Below are 13759 nucleotides of genomic sequence, written 5' to 3'. Positions count from 1 at the left end.
ACATGGTTACAATGTGTGAAGCCCATTTATGGTGTCCCTTGCCGTGATATTACTGGAATATTGTTAAAGGTGGCGTAAAACCATATTTACTCACTCACTCGTCGGAAGGTCATCCAAATATAGGAATGGTATTAATAGAGGTGACCAGAGAATGGCCAGCGTCGGTAAAATAGTCGATGACGTGTCAGCGCATCCCGATAGCATTAAAGCGTTCTTTACAAATTAATTTTTAAAAATTTAGCAGAACCAAAAATCGATTGAGTGCATCTGTCTGCGTGTTGCTAAGGTGAGTGAGTATGGTATTACGCCGCTTTTAGCAGCACTCCATCAATATCATTGTGGGGGACACCAGGAGTGGGCTTTAAACATTGTACCCCAGTGGGGAATCGGACACGGACCTTCGGCGTGACGAGCGAACGGTTTAACCACTAGGCTACCCCACCCTCCATGACGAAATGAACAGTTTACTATAGGACGTGTCAAGGACGGGAAACAGTGCGGTGTACCGTGACGTAGTCTTATCAAGATCAGCAACGATCGGGGGAGATCAGCATACATCCACTTCGTTCACTTATTACATAAATAATTTAGGGCTCGACTTTCATTACGGAATCAACGCGTGTCGTCATGGAAACGATGGGAGACAAGGCTAACTGGTTAAATTAAACATTATGTGCACAACGTGTTTGCTTGCTTGTTTTTGCTTGTTAAACATTGATTAATATGCTAGATGTATGACTGCGGTTTTAAAATATTCGAATATGGACCAGACAATCCAGTGACTGGCGTTATGAGCATCTGTGCCACGCAACAGGATGCGATGACGTGCATCAACCGTGTGAACGAGCCTGACCACCCGCTCCCGTTAGTCGCCTCTTTCGCCAAGCATGAGTTGCTGAAGACCTATTTATCTTTACCAGGTGTGTATCTCGAGATCGAGGTTCAGTTCATTCTCATTAATAAGATATATTCACCCGTATAGTCATTATTAAGGGTCTATCCGCAAAGATATGCGTTAGAATTAGTTTTCAGCAATCCATGCTTGTCGTAAGGGGCGACTAAGGGGATCGGGTGGTCAGGCTGGGTTGACACATGTCATTGTATCCCAATTGCGTAGATCGATGCTCATGATGTTGATCACTGGATTGTCTGGTCCAGACTCAATTATTTACAGGCCGCTGCCATATAGCTGGAATATTGCTGAGTGTGGCGTTAAACAACAAACCAACCAACAGTTATAGTTAAGTATTGTAAGTTTGAAATGCAGCTAAACTACAGTGACTGGGAGCACATCTTTGAGTACAAGCATCGTTCCCTAATCCAGTCATAGTGCCACAAGAACCATCTCATCCACCCTTTGCGTGATGAACCTTCGGTGTGACATGTAATCACGACAAATTTCATTGTGCGGAATGTCAACAAACTAAAACCCAATTACCCACTTACTTCTTCCTAGATTGGAATATCAAAGATGTACCAGCGTGAAAAACGTAACATCCCGCAAATGGTTAAGCCGCGTAAAATTCACGGCTTATAAGGTCTATAATGTAGCCTTATTAGTGGGAATACATTATCTAGTTACGAATAACAAGCTCAGTTCGGGCTACAGATTTAAATGGTGGGCCCGAATCAAGATTACATATCACATTGTCATTAGACTGACTGCAGCTAAGCGAATGTTAACGTAAGACTAGCCGTAAGCGTTACGTTAGCACCCTGTGGACATTTAATGGTGGGTGACGGTTCGCTGACGACGGTTTACAATGAAGTCACAATTGGGGATTAGTTGCGAGGATAATATTACGGCTGGGTTTAGAATGGCTTGAGATACCCTGTGACATGGCTATAGTTGTAAAGATGCTATTACCTTTCAAGTCGACACTAATAGGCGGAGAGAACGTGACAGTGAACATGACGGGACTGTTCAGTAGATGAAAACCGGACCATTACATCGTGAAAAACACAAAATAATATATAGAGGCAATATCGTTTATATGTGTTTATTTCAGCATTAACAACATTATTCTGAACTATCTTTGTCTCCGGGGAGAATGGCCACTTGTGTTTACGGTGTGGAGTAAATTTAATACAGCATATCAATTTACTGTAAATGGAGATATGTGATAAGATTTTTCTCGCATATTTTATGGCCGGAAACCGTTTGTCATGCCACTCGATTAGATGGGGTAGAGAGTATTTATACGGGTGGGTCCAACTCGTGACAAACAGATACCTCGACAGTGATTTATATGAGACTGGAGAAGGCCTATTCAGCGAAGAGCACCGTGTGTTGAGAATGTATGTGTTACCTATAGAAGCAAGGAGATGTGGCTGTGATGGGTGAGCTACTAGTGGGTGGTCTCAAGCGAAAAATGGAGGGTTCCAGGTGGGTCGGTGATAGGAGATATTTAGCTCGGGTGGACTGCCGGCGGTGATGGTGCCTATTGAGGGATGTCTATGTCGGCGGTGAGTTGACTCTAAGAAGGGCGGGTGTACTCTAGCGACGGATGGTGGCCCAGTGATGATGGTCTGTTTAAAGGGGTGGGTGGTTTTGGGTATTCGGCGATGGGACGTCTCTAGCGATTGGTGGGTGGACTTTAAATGCTAGGTCTCTTGCCATTGTAGGTGGACCGGTAGTAGGAGGTCTCCAGCGAGGGTGGGTGGGTGGTAGTGGGAGGTCTCTGGTGAGGGTGGGTGGATGGTAGTGGGAGGTCTCTGGCGAGGATGGGTGGATGGTAGTGGGAGGTCTCTGGCGAGGGATGGGTGGATCGGTAGTGGAAGGTCTCTGGCGAGGGTGGTTTGATTGTAGTGGGAGGTCTCTGGCGAGGGTGGGTGGATGGTAGTGGGAGGTGTCTTGTGAGGGATGGGTGGATGGTAGTGGGAGGTCTCTGGCGAGGGGATGGCTGGATCGGTAGTGGAAGGTCTCTGGCGAGGGATGGGTGGATCGGTAGTGGAAGGTCTCTGGCTAGAGGTGGGTGGATCGGTAGTGGGAGGTCTCTTGTGAGGGTGGGTGGATGGTAGTGGGAGGTCTCTGGCGTGATTGGGTGGATGGTAGTGGTAGGTCTCTGATGAGGGTGGGTAGATGGTAGTGCGAGGTCTCTGGTGAGGGATTGGTGGATGGTAGTGGGAGGTCTCTGGTGAGGGTGGGTGGATGGTAGTGGGAGGTCTCTGGCGAGGGTGGGTAGATGATAGTGGGAGGTCTCTGGTGAGGGTGGGTGGATGGTAGTGGGAGGTCTCTGGTGTGATTGGGTGGATGGTAGTAAGAGGTCTCTGGTGAGGGTGGGTAGATGGTAGTGGGAGGTCTCTGGCGAGGGTGGGTGGATGGTAGTGGAAGGTCTCTGGTGAGGGTGGGTACATGGTAGTGGGAGGTCTCTGGCGAGGGTGGGTGGATGGTAGTGGGAGGTTTCTGGTGAGGGTGGGTACATGGTAGTGGGAGGTCTCTGGCGAGGGTGGGTGGATGGTAGTGGGAGGTTTCTGGTGAGGGTGGGTGGATGGTAGTGGGAGGTCTCTGGCGAGGGAGAATGGGTGGTAGTGGGAGGTTTATGATGAGGGTGGGTAGATGGTAGGGGAGGTCTCTGGTGAGGGATGGGTGAATGGTAGGTGGAGGTCTATGGTGAGGGTGGGTAGATGGTAGGGGAGGTCTCTGGTGAGGGATGGGTGGATGGTAGTGGGAGGTCTATGGTGAGGGTGGATAGATGGTAGTGGGAGGTCTATGGTGAGGTGGGGTAGATGGTAGGGGAGGTCTCTGGTGAGGGTGGATAGATGGTAGGGGAGGTCTCTGGCGAGTGTGGGTGGACGGGTAGTGGGAGGTCCTTAGAGAGGGTGAGTGGAACGGTAGTTGGATGTCTCTAGCGAGGAGTTGGTGGGCCGGTAATGCCGGGTGGGCCGGAGTGCGGGATTTAGACAGGTGGTTGTCTAGCAAATTTGGTTTCTAATTTACAATATGTATTGTTCCACAAATGTCTCCTTCACGCAAATCACTGATTACAGCAATCAGTCCTGTCTTGAAATGGGCTTTAGACGGTAAAGGCATTAAACCGAAATTAGAATATATAAGTTGAGTCTGACGCCGTTAATGTCGTTATTTCCGCAATATCGCTGTGGGGGATAACATACATGGGCCCTTGGGGGGGAATCAACATCCTGCCTTCGGCGAATCGAGCGAATGATTTAAAGGAGATCATCGAGCGATATCTTAAGACTGGAAGACTTACAACAACACGTGACCAAAGTTCGTTTTCTGTACTTGACAGGGGAGTTATAACTGCCAGTTTTAACGTATATACAGAAACCTCCGTGACGCTAAAAACGCCATGACGTTACAACATGCATATGTTGTAAATATTTCTCTCTGATGATGATGATGATGATGACGTTTACCACTTTGGTGAAAACAATGAGCACGAGTACCAGGATTAGAGTGAGTGAGTGAGTTTGGCTTTACGCCGCTGTTAGCAATATTCCACAATATCCCGACAGGGGGCACCAGAACAGGGCTTCACGCGTTGTGCACATGTGGGGAATCGAACCCGGGTTTTCGGCGTGACGAGCGAACGCTTTAACCACTAGGCTACCCCACCGGCCCACCAGGATTAAAACCCATGAGCGTAGGTTTCCGGTGTGGCCAAGGTAGTTGCGGTGCCTTGGACGACTGGGCCCCCATGCGCACTTAAGTTTTACGAACTTGATTACAGACCAAGGAATTTAATGGAACCTGGGCTACGACTAGCGGATTCTGCAAGTCAAAGGGACGCAACTCCAGACAAAATCGTGATAAAAACGAATTGTCATCACCATCATCACTATATTGCAAACAAATTTCCATTTCAACATAAATAATCGCAGTTATTATAAATTAGAATTCAATAAACAGAAATACCAATATAGAAATATTTTGTCTCCAGCTAAACCTGACACCCGTACACATTCAACCTACGTAAATGACGTCATACGCAGATTATATATTCGTGTTCTCACAATTCGTCTCCATTCGTCAACGTTTCAAACTCTAAAAATCGATCCAAACCTTTTTTCTTATCCAGTATCCCGTTATGATAATAGTTACGCTGCACGTTTCAATGGAACACTGGTACGAACACCTGGCAATACATTTACCGCGATCACACTTGTAAATCGATATGCAGAGAGGGAACGTACGCTTGAGTGGTCTTCTTTTCAGGGGATTGTTCTCTTGCATCATGCTGCATTAGCGCTGATCAATGCGCTCCGATACAGCGCAGGTTTAAAAAAGTGACATTACAAGTGTCGAATGAGACCGGTCGATGTTTCTGTATACAATTCGGTGTACAGTAATATCGGGGTTTTTCACACACGGTCAGCTCTTAACCTAGTTCAAAGCTTAGACTTGTATTGACTTCATTTCCAGTGTAGCCTACATGTATATCCGCCGGTTATTTGAAACATAAAACTGTTAAAAAGATGTGATGGGTATTCTTAGGTATCCATTCAAGTTTGTCAGAGAGCATTTCAGTTTGTACAAATTCTACTGTATTTAAGGGAAAGTTTGCTGTCTCGATGTCCTGCGATCTATTAATTAAGATATCGAGTTATCCACTGTTCGTGTGAGGCCCAATACTGGCACTTTGCCACAGAGGGTTAAATCTGCATGGGGGTCGGGACAACACAGCGTCGTTAATGCCGAGACTTACGTTACCTAACCGCAACTTTGAATGAGTGAGTTGGGTTTTACGCCGCTTTTAGCAATAATCCAGCAATATCACGGCGGGGGACACCAGAAATGAGCTTCACGCATTGTACCCATGTGTGGATCCGATCCCGTGTCATCGGCGTGACGAGCCAACGCTTTAACCACTAGGCTACCCCACCGCCCCATTTACCCCAACAAATGGTCCTATTTTAAAGTATGGGAGTATGTTAAAGTATGGGAGTTACGATCATCGCAATGCTACGATCGCTCCGTAAACGACAATCGCAATGCAAGGTCCCGTTGCGTAACTGACCACAAGCGATCGTAACGCTACGACTACCGTACTTCCTCTGATAAAATATGTTTAATTATATGCACGTTTGAAAATAAATAAATATGTATTTATCCAACCGAAAATAGTCAAACGTTTTTAGCCATCATCAAGTATTATTTAAACTTGTAATAACATTTTGATCTAAAATTGTTTCAAATTAAGAACATATACTAATTATACTAGTTTCTTTTACAAAACCTAAGACAGTGACTAACTAAGCGATTATTTTTGAAAAGAATGTTTTGACATATGCAATCAAGCTGATCAATGCATAACATATACAGTGACGATCTTTAAGCGACAACCAATATGTTCCATAAAAAATGGTAAGCACACTCAATACATAAAAAAACTACACAAATATGTAACATAAAAAACCCGCTTTTTCTAGCTTTTAAATTATCACGAGCCGCTACCTCATTATTACGCAAAAGTAATCACTATAATATATGGGTGTATGTTCGTTATAACGAGGTTATTTGGGATACATGTTATTGTCCTCTTTGGAGCGTTGCCATAATGTAATAGAAAGACATGTGGAGTTTTAAAGAGCCTCCGTTCAGTCCTGTTTTTCGTTCTATTCACAGCAGACTTGTATATAAGGGTTATGTTTTTCTTAATAATTCATACCAAACCAGCTGGTATGATCTATGCCGCTTTAGACTTTCACTGGCATATCCATTCATCTAACGTTTGCTTGGTGTCACGGATTAAGTGACACCTTCTTCACGTACACTCGGATCCTATCGGATCCGCTCGGTTTAGCTCGGCTTATTCCGCTCACTATCAAATGAGCTTCCCTGTGAATACAATCGGCTCTTTCTGATGATTTGTTTTGCGTTTACGTAAAAGGGCGTGTTTTTAAATTTGCTGAGTATATAAACTCTTTGCGTACATTTTAAATGTATTTGGATTAGTTTGAAGCTTCGTTCATCCGCATCAACTGGTCAAATGGGTGTGGCATCAACGGGTTATATTTGTATGTAGAGTCGCCGTTTCTGCAACCTATAATTGTTTGATGATGACGTATAATGATGAACAAAGTCTCGCCGAAATGCAATGCACGTTAAAATACTGTTTGAACTGAGGAAACGAAGACGGCGTGTTTACACACATGCGGTTTGTTAAAAGTTGGTTGGTTTGTTGTTTTACGCCGCGCTCAGCAATATTCCAGCTATATGACGGCGGTCTGTAAATAATCGAGTCTGGACCAGACAATCAAGTGATCTTTTAGCAATATTCCAGCAATATCACGGCTAGGGACACCAGAAATGAGCTTTAACACCATGTGGGGAATCGAACCCGGGTCTTCAGCGTGACAAGCGGATGCTCCAACCATTAGGCTACCCCACGGCCCCCGATCTTGTTATGTACCCTGAAGTACAGTGCGTAATTTGATTAGTGAAATAAACAGCACCCCCTCAACAGACGGTTCAGGATCTTAATAAAAGTGTCCGTAAATATAAGAATAATGGGTAAACCTTGACAATAACACTCGCGCAGATCCGGTAACGTATTGTGATATGCACATTTATTTGGCAAAATTGGCAAAAAGACGCCGCATTGAGTGCGGCGTTAAACAGCAACCCAACCAACCAACAAACGTAGATCGATGCTCATGTCAGTCACTGAATTGTCTGGCCCCGACTCAATTACTTAGATTGTAGTGAATGACACGCAGCGAGGGCCAAAGGTTAAAATGACAAAAGTACATGTCAGTCATAACAGATGTCAATTGCACATGTTCCCGATTACAGTGAAATCCGCACAGCAGTCGGAAGGTGAAATTGACGTGTGTCAGAGCACATGCAATAATGCCCGTATCGATCAGTGCCAGCACAGGTGTTCGGTTACATAGTCAACTGCGTATAAGCATTTTCCGTTAAACTGGGTGTATTTCAGTTAGCTTTCGTAATGCTTTTATGGGCATGTGGTTTCAATGGGGCGTTTTGTAATGTTGAATATCAATTTCCACGAAATGTACAACTCGCTTTTCAAACGCAATAACACCTTCGTCCATTGTGAAACTGACACGCATAGTTGCTCTTTGAAACGCAAATTGGTAACGCTTGGTCCATAAGTCGAAGAAACTTGTCTAAGCATATTCAGAATGCGACAGGGCTCAAGACGAAAGAAGGTCGACGCACATGTGACACAGTTTGAAATTGATCTGTAATAGATGCACGTGATGCTCGTGCACCCTGTTCTAGGACGTCGTTGCAATGCATCAGTAACCAATGACAGCGCGGTGACCTGTAGAGCAATGGTTACGTAATGAGGGAATTGTTTACAAACACCACACGAGGACCCCGCACCGCCGAAACTTTCACCTTATAACGGGACAGGACGGGAATCAGATGATAACATGCAATTAATAGATAAAACGTGACCTGTTTCATAATTGCGATGTTGCTAAACGGGTTGTGAATGAAACGGGCATGTTTACAACCCCAACCCGGACCCTGACCGGTCCGACTTGACCAATCCCCTACAATGCCCCTTCACCTGTTCGACACCGCGCTACAACGCGAGTCAACACGCCAGGCTGTGATCACTTGCAGCTTGGCACATGTCAATCAAACACTGCCCTTGAAGTCGAACTGATTGCAATAGACATCTGATTTATCTGCACAGAAACGCTTATCGTATAGACGAACGCTTGACGCGGAAATCATCTTACCTGTGTTTGCTGCACACCTGTTAATGAGCCGAGCGCCCTCTGGTGACAAGAATGTGGGTTACCTGTCTGCTCGTTACCCGGGAGTGGGACCTCACCGATCTTCCGTCGAGCTTGTGTCGTCGGCTGGATCGTTTTCTGCGACCAGCGTTCGTTGCTTGTTGACTATATCGGGTTCTCTCGAGCAAAGGGATATTAAATAGGCAACGCAGCTTCCTAAGGGACGGGTTTATATTCATAAATGCTGCTATGTTAAGAATTACTATTGGGACATTATCGATTCGCTGATGATGTTGTGATGTTTATGGTGACCGAGGGATTTGAAACAACACCTTTTGAAGGGATGGAATTGAGCTAGATGTTACAGAACACGCACTTGTGACTTTAGTTATAATAATTATAATAATAACATTAAACGACAAATTCTTTTTATAATAATAGCAATAAAAATCTGTTGTTCAGCGCTGCACTTAGCGTCTGTTCTTGTTTATTGTTTCACGCAACACTAAGCAATATTACGGCGATTTGTATATAATCGAGTCTGGACCAGACAATCCAGTGAGTGAGTGAGTTTAGTTTTACGCCGCTTTTAGCAATATTCCAGAAATATCACGGCGGGGGGCACCAGAAATGGGTGTCACACATTGTGCCCATGTGGGGAATCGAACCCGGGTTTTCGGCGTGACGGGCGAAAGCTTTAACCAGTAGGCTTCCCCACCCCCACCCCCAGACAGTCCATTGATTGATTATGGAGAGAACAGCAGTAGCAGCAACATCATCCAAACTTGCACACTGAAAAAAGGATGTTAACAACGGTGGAGACGATGAATACGGATGGTGGTGGTGGTGGTGGTGATGGTGATGATGATGATGATGATGATGATGATGATGATGATGATGATGGTGGTGGTGGTTGTGGTTGTGGTGGTGGTGATGATGATGATGCACTAATGGACTTCGCCATCCACGAAATACTTGTTGAAATACCACAACGATAAATTCCGATTCAAATTACAAGAAGATATGCTTGAAACTGAATCGAGTTACAAACGCTTCTGTTTATAAAAAAACCTGCTGTATGGGTGGGTAGTTTGACGTGATTTGTGGAATGCAAGAAAAGAGGGAGTATTAACATGAACATAAATAATTTACTACCTGCACATACTTCGAGTCACCGCACATCCACCTCCACCGCTCGCTTGCACGCCCACCCACGCACGCACTACCTCTCTCACTCACTCACCTGTGATTTAAATAGGCGGGTTATTTTAGCACTCACTCACTCTCACTCTCACGTACACTCTCACGCACACTCAGACTCACTCATTCACTCACTCACTCCAGTTTGACTTGCAGGACTGCGATTCACCACACCCCTTATCAAGCACCAAATCGAAAGCACACGGAGCCATGCAATCTAACACCCCCAGGACCTCCCGCCTCCACAAAAGTAAAAGTTTACATGTCTGTGCCGATTTACACTTGTCAGAGGGATGCACAAAGTCTGTGATCTAGACTACCAGTCGACCGACATCCATTTTGGTGGAAGCGGCGGTGGCTGAGTGGGTTAGATGGCTGACTTTGTTTGCTGGCGATTACTTGCCTGACTCTGAGGGTATGGGTTCGTATGCTGATGAGATTCAATCCCCCAAGAGTATATGAATCTGTACTTTACCGACATATGATACATCTGACCACTCTCTAAAAGACACTGTGTATTAAAAAATTAACATTGAAGTTCGAAAATAACGCATCCATCCTTGTCCGGATGACGAAGCGTCCGGTATAATGAGGTGTCAGTGTCTGGAGTCTATGATTTTCTACATCCTTAAGGCCCATTCATAATTTATGGCTAGGGGGGTGATGATTTTTAGGGGGGATCACCTATTTTGTTCTGGAGAGGCAGGGGGGATCATCCATGTTGTACACATGTACTTGGGGGGTCAGCAAGTTTGTACATAGAAATATTTAAAAATTATGCTTAAAATTATGGGAAGGGAGGGGGGGGGGGTCATGGATTTCTACATGACATGCGGGGTGGGGTCACTTACTTTGTACATAAATTTTTTTTGGGGGGGAGTAATTCACATTGTACACACTTCTCCATAAAAATCATCACATCACCACCCCCACCCCAAGCCATAAATTATGTACAGTCCCTTATGAAACAATTTAAAATAAATTTAAGTCACGAATAACGGCTTAAAGCAATATTCACTCACTGACCATGGGAAACAAGACGGTGCACCGTGTAATCAGTTGCGTGAAATTTACACTTCTTTCCTATCAGCATTTATCACCACCGTGAAGATATTACAATACCATGTTATCTTTATTCATCGTCTTCTGCAACAAATATCTCCCTTGGTGCATAAGTTGTCATGAGAATCCCCTAAATTTGCATATATGTGCATACAGAGACAATTCGAAACCGACATGATCGTTAGAAAATAAAATATTTTTCAACAAGAGGTTCACATTAAATTTTAAATGTAAATTTATTAAGATCTAATATCTTTATTCACCAGAGAATTAACTTTTATGGTCTATGTTTCACCCGTTAACACAAACACTTTCAAGGCTGCCAAACTCGTGTGTAGCTAAGACTCGGGCAATTCCGACATGTAATTGTCCTCTACGGAAACAGCCGAGGTAGGATGAGTCAGCCTCAATTAAACGAGGAGCAAGCTATGAGATTCAGGTTAGTGGTGCATGTTAACATGGAGTGATGTACAGAGTGGTGCGAATTATACGCATGTTCTTAATGAACTTTAAACTTGTTTGTCTGCTGTCTGTAACCGTCTCAATCTGTGGAAATAAACGTCTGGGTTATAATTGGTCTACAGCGACCCGAGTTTGTTGTAAGGGGCAGCTAACTGAATATTTTATAGTTTATTGTACCTGTGAAGATCCGGGTTAGAACTGGTCTTCAGTAACCCATGCTTGTCGTAAGAGACGACTAACTGGATCGGGTGGTCAGGCTCGCTGACTTGGTTGACACGTCATCGTATCCCAATTACGTAGATCGATGTTCATGATGTTGATCACTGGATTGTCTGGTCCATACTCGATCACTTAAAGACCGCCGCCATATAGCTGGAATATTGCTGAGTGCGGCGTAAAACTAAACTCACTCACTCACTATAGTTTATTGTCCTGCCCCTTAATGAAAAATGTATTACATTCTGGAATTACGAACTATTCAATGTCCCGAAAGTGTTGCCCCTTGAAGATCCGGGTTAAAATTATCTTCAGCAATGTTGTTCGTGTATTAAAATGTGATGGCATCTTCATCAATGTCAAGTCAATAGGGGCGGTGGGGTAGTCTAGTGGTTAAAGCGTTGGCTCATCACGCCGAAGGCCCGGGTTCGATTCCCCACATGGGTACAATTTGTGAAGCCCATTTCTGGTGTCCCCCGCCGTGATATTGCTGGAATATTGCTAAAAACGGCGTAAAACCATACTCAGTCAGTCAGTCAAGTCAGTATTTATACAACCCGTGAAGATCCGGGTTAGAATTGGTCTTCAGCAACCCATGCTTGTCGTAAGAGGCGACTAACGGGATCGGGTGGCCAGGCTCGCTGACTTGTTTGTCACATGTCATCGTATCCCAATTGCGTACAACGATGCTCATGATGTCAATCGCTGGATTGTCTGTCATTTTCATACCTCGGTGTGCGGCGTAAAACAACAACCAATCAGAGCAATCTTGTAAACATGGATTTGTATCTTTAACGATAGTGAGTAGCACAGTAGTCAACGCGTCGCCGGGTTCGAGTCTCACTATGGGCATGTGCTAAGCTCCAAAATAAGGTATTTTACGCCCTGTGTGGGGGTGGTGGGGTAATACAAATGTAATACAATATATGATACCTTAATGTTACTTATGAAATTGGTAGGGGCGGTGGGCTAGCCTTATGGTTAAAGCGATCGCTCGTCACACCGAAACCCGGGTTCGAGTCCCCACATGGGTACAATGTGTGAAACCCATTTCTACTTCCCCCGCCGTGATATTGCTGGAATATTGCTAAAAGCGGCGTAAAATCCGTAATGGTTCTGATATTATATCGACTCGCAACTTTTCGAGGGGCCAGGCACAGAGCATTCGTTACAAATCGCCTATATATTCGGGTTGTTCCGGAACGACCCGAGTGAATCCGAATGAGTTCGGAGACCTTCGAGTTAATGTGTACTCGTGTGTTTTTCAAAGCGCAGCTTGTCATTCATTTCGTTGTCTTCAAGTCTCTTGTCGTGTTACGAAATGACAGTGAAAGTTATCTTGGTAGGAAGGGTCAAAGTTCGGACATTCCATGACGCAAATCTATCGGTTTTTGTCACATGCCTGGACACATGTCATTAACTTGCATAACACCTTGACAGAACGACGGTTCGTTGACACATCTCGGGCAGATAAATGATCACGTGGTCATGTTATTTCTATGTTTGTATGCTGCGCACATTAATTCATGTCGTGGAAAAATATATACTGGGCAAATTAAGTTAGGGATATTGGTATATTTATGATTTATATTTTATTAGTGTGTCAAGGAATAAATAGATCATTATTCATAATTTCAAATTTACATATATCCCTAACTATTTTTGTCCAGTATATGTTAGACGGTGGTGTTATGTCGTGGAATTGTAGAAATGAACTTAGCTTTGTCCCAAGAATATGATATAATTTCTGTTTATGTGTTCTTGGTACTGCTTCAAGGCAATCAAGGGGCGTGGGGTAGCCTAGTGGTCAAAGCGTTCGCTCGTCACGCCGAAGACCCGGGTTCGAATCCCCACATGGGTAAATGCGTGAAACCAATTTCCGGTGCCCCCCTTGTGTACTCATAAATCAGTTACGTATAAAAGTAATCATATAATTGAGGGAATGCAAAATTAAAACAGAATCGTTAATCATCATGGGGTCAGGTTCTGTTGAATGTATCTGATACTGAGGACTTGTTATGAAAAATGCTAAACAAATATTTATGCTACCTTTTAGAAGCAGTGACATTATTTGATGGTGCAACCAAAATTTTGATGGTGCCGCCAGACCTATAAGCCAGGTTGCACTTGGTGCAGGTAC

At 44.4% G+C, this 13759-nt stretch overlaps 1 protein-coding gene across 1 annotated transcript; it reads right to left on the bottom strand.

The window, feature by feature from the left end:
- Positions 1 to 2604: 2604 nt before the first annotated feature.
- On the bottom strand, positions 2605 to 3357 carry LOC124261096 (extensin-like). The gene has a single exon (XM_046695416.1). The coding sequence runs from the start codon at positions 3355 to 3357 to the stop codon at positions 2605 to 2607; it is 753 nt and encodes a 250-aa protein (XP_046551372.1).
- Positions 3358 to 13759: the final 10402 nt, after the last annotated feature.

This window comes from Haliotis rubra, unplaced genomic scaffold, assembly GCF_003918875.1.
Source record: "Haliotis rubra isolate DU_JTF1 unplaced genomic scaffold, ASM391887v1 Scf789, whole genome shotgun sequence".
Taxonomy (NCBI): Eukaryota; Metazoa; Mollusca; class Gastropoda; order Lepetellida; family Haliotidae; genus Haliotis; species Haliotis rubra.
The sequence above is the reverse complement of the archived record's forward strand: the minus strand, read 5'-3'. Positions and strand labels throughout refer to the sequence as shown.

Coding starts and splice junctions, on each gene's coding strand:
- LOC124261096 (XM_046695416.1), bottom strand. CDS start 3,357: ATGTACCCACCCTCACCAGAGACCTTCCACTACCATCCACCCACCCTC.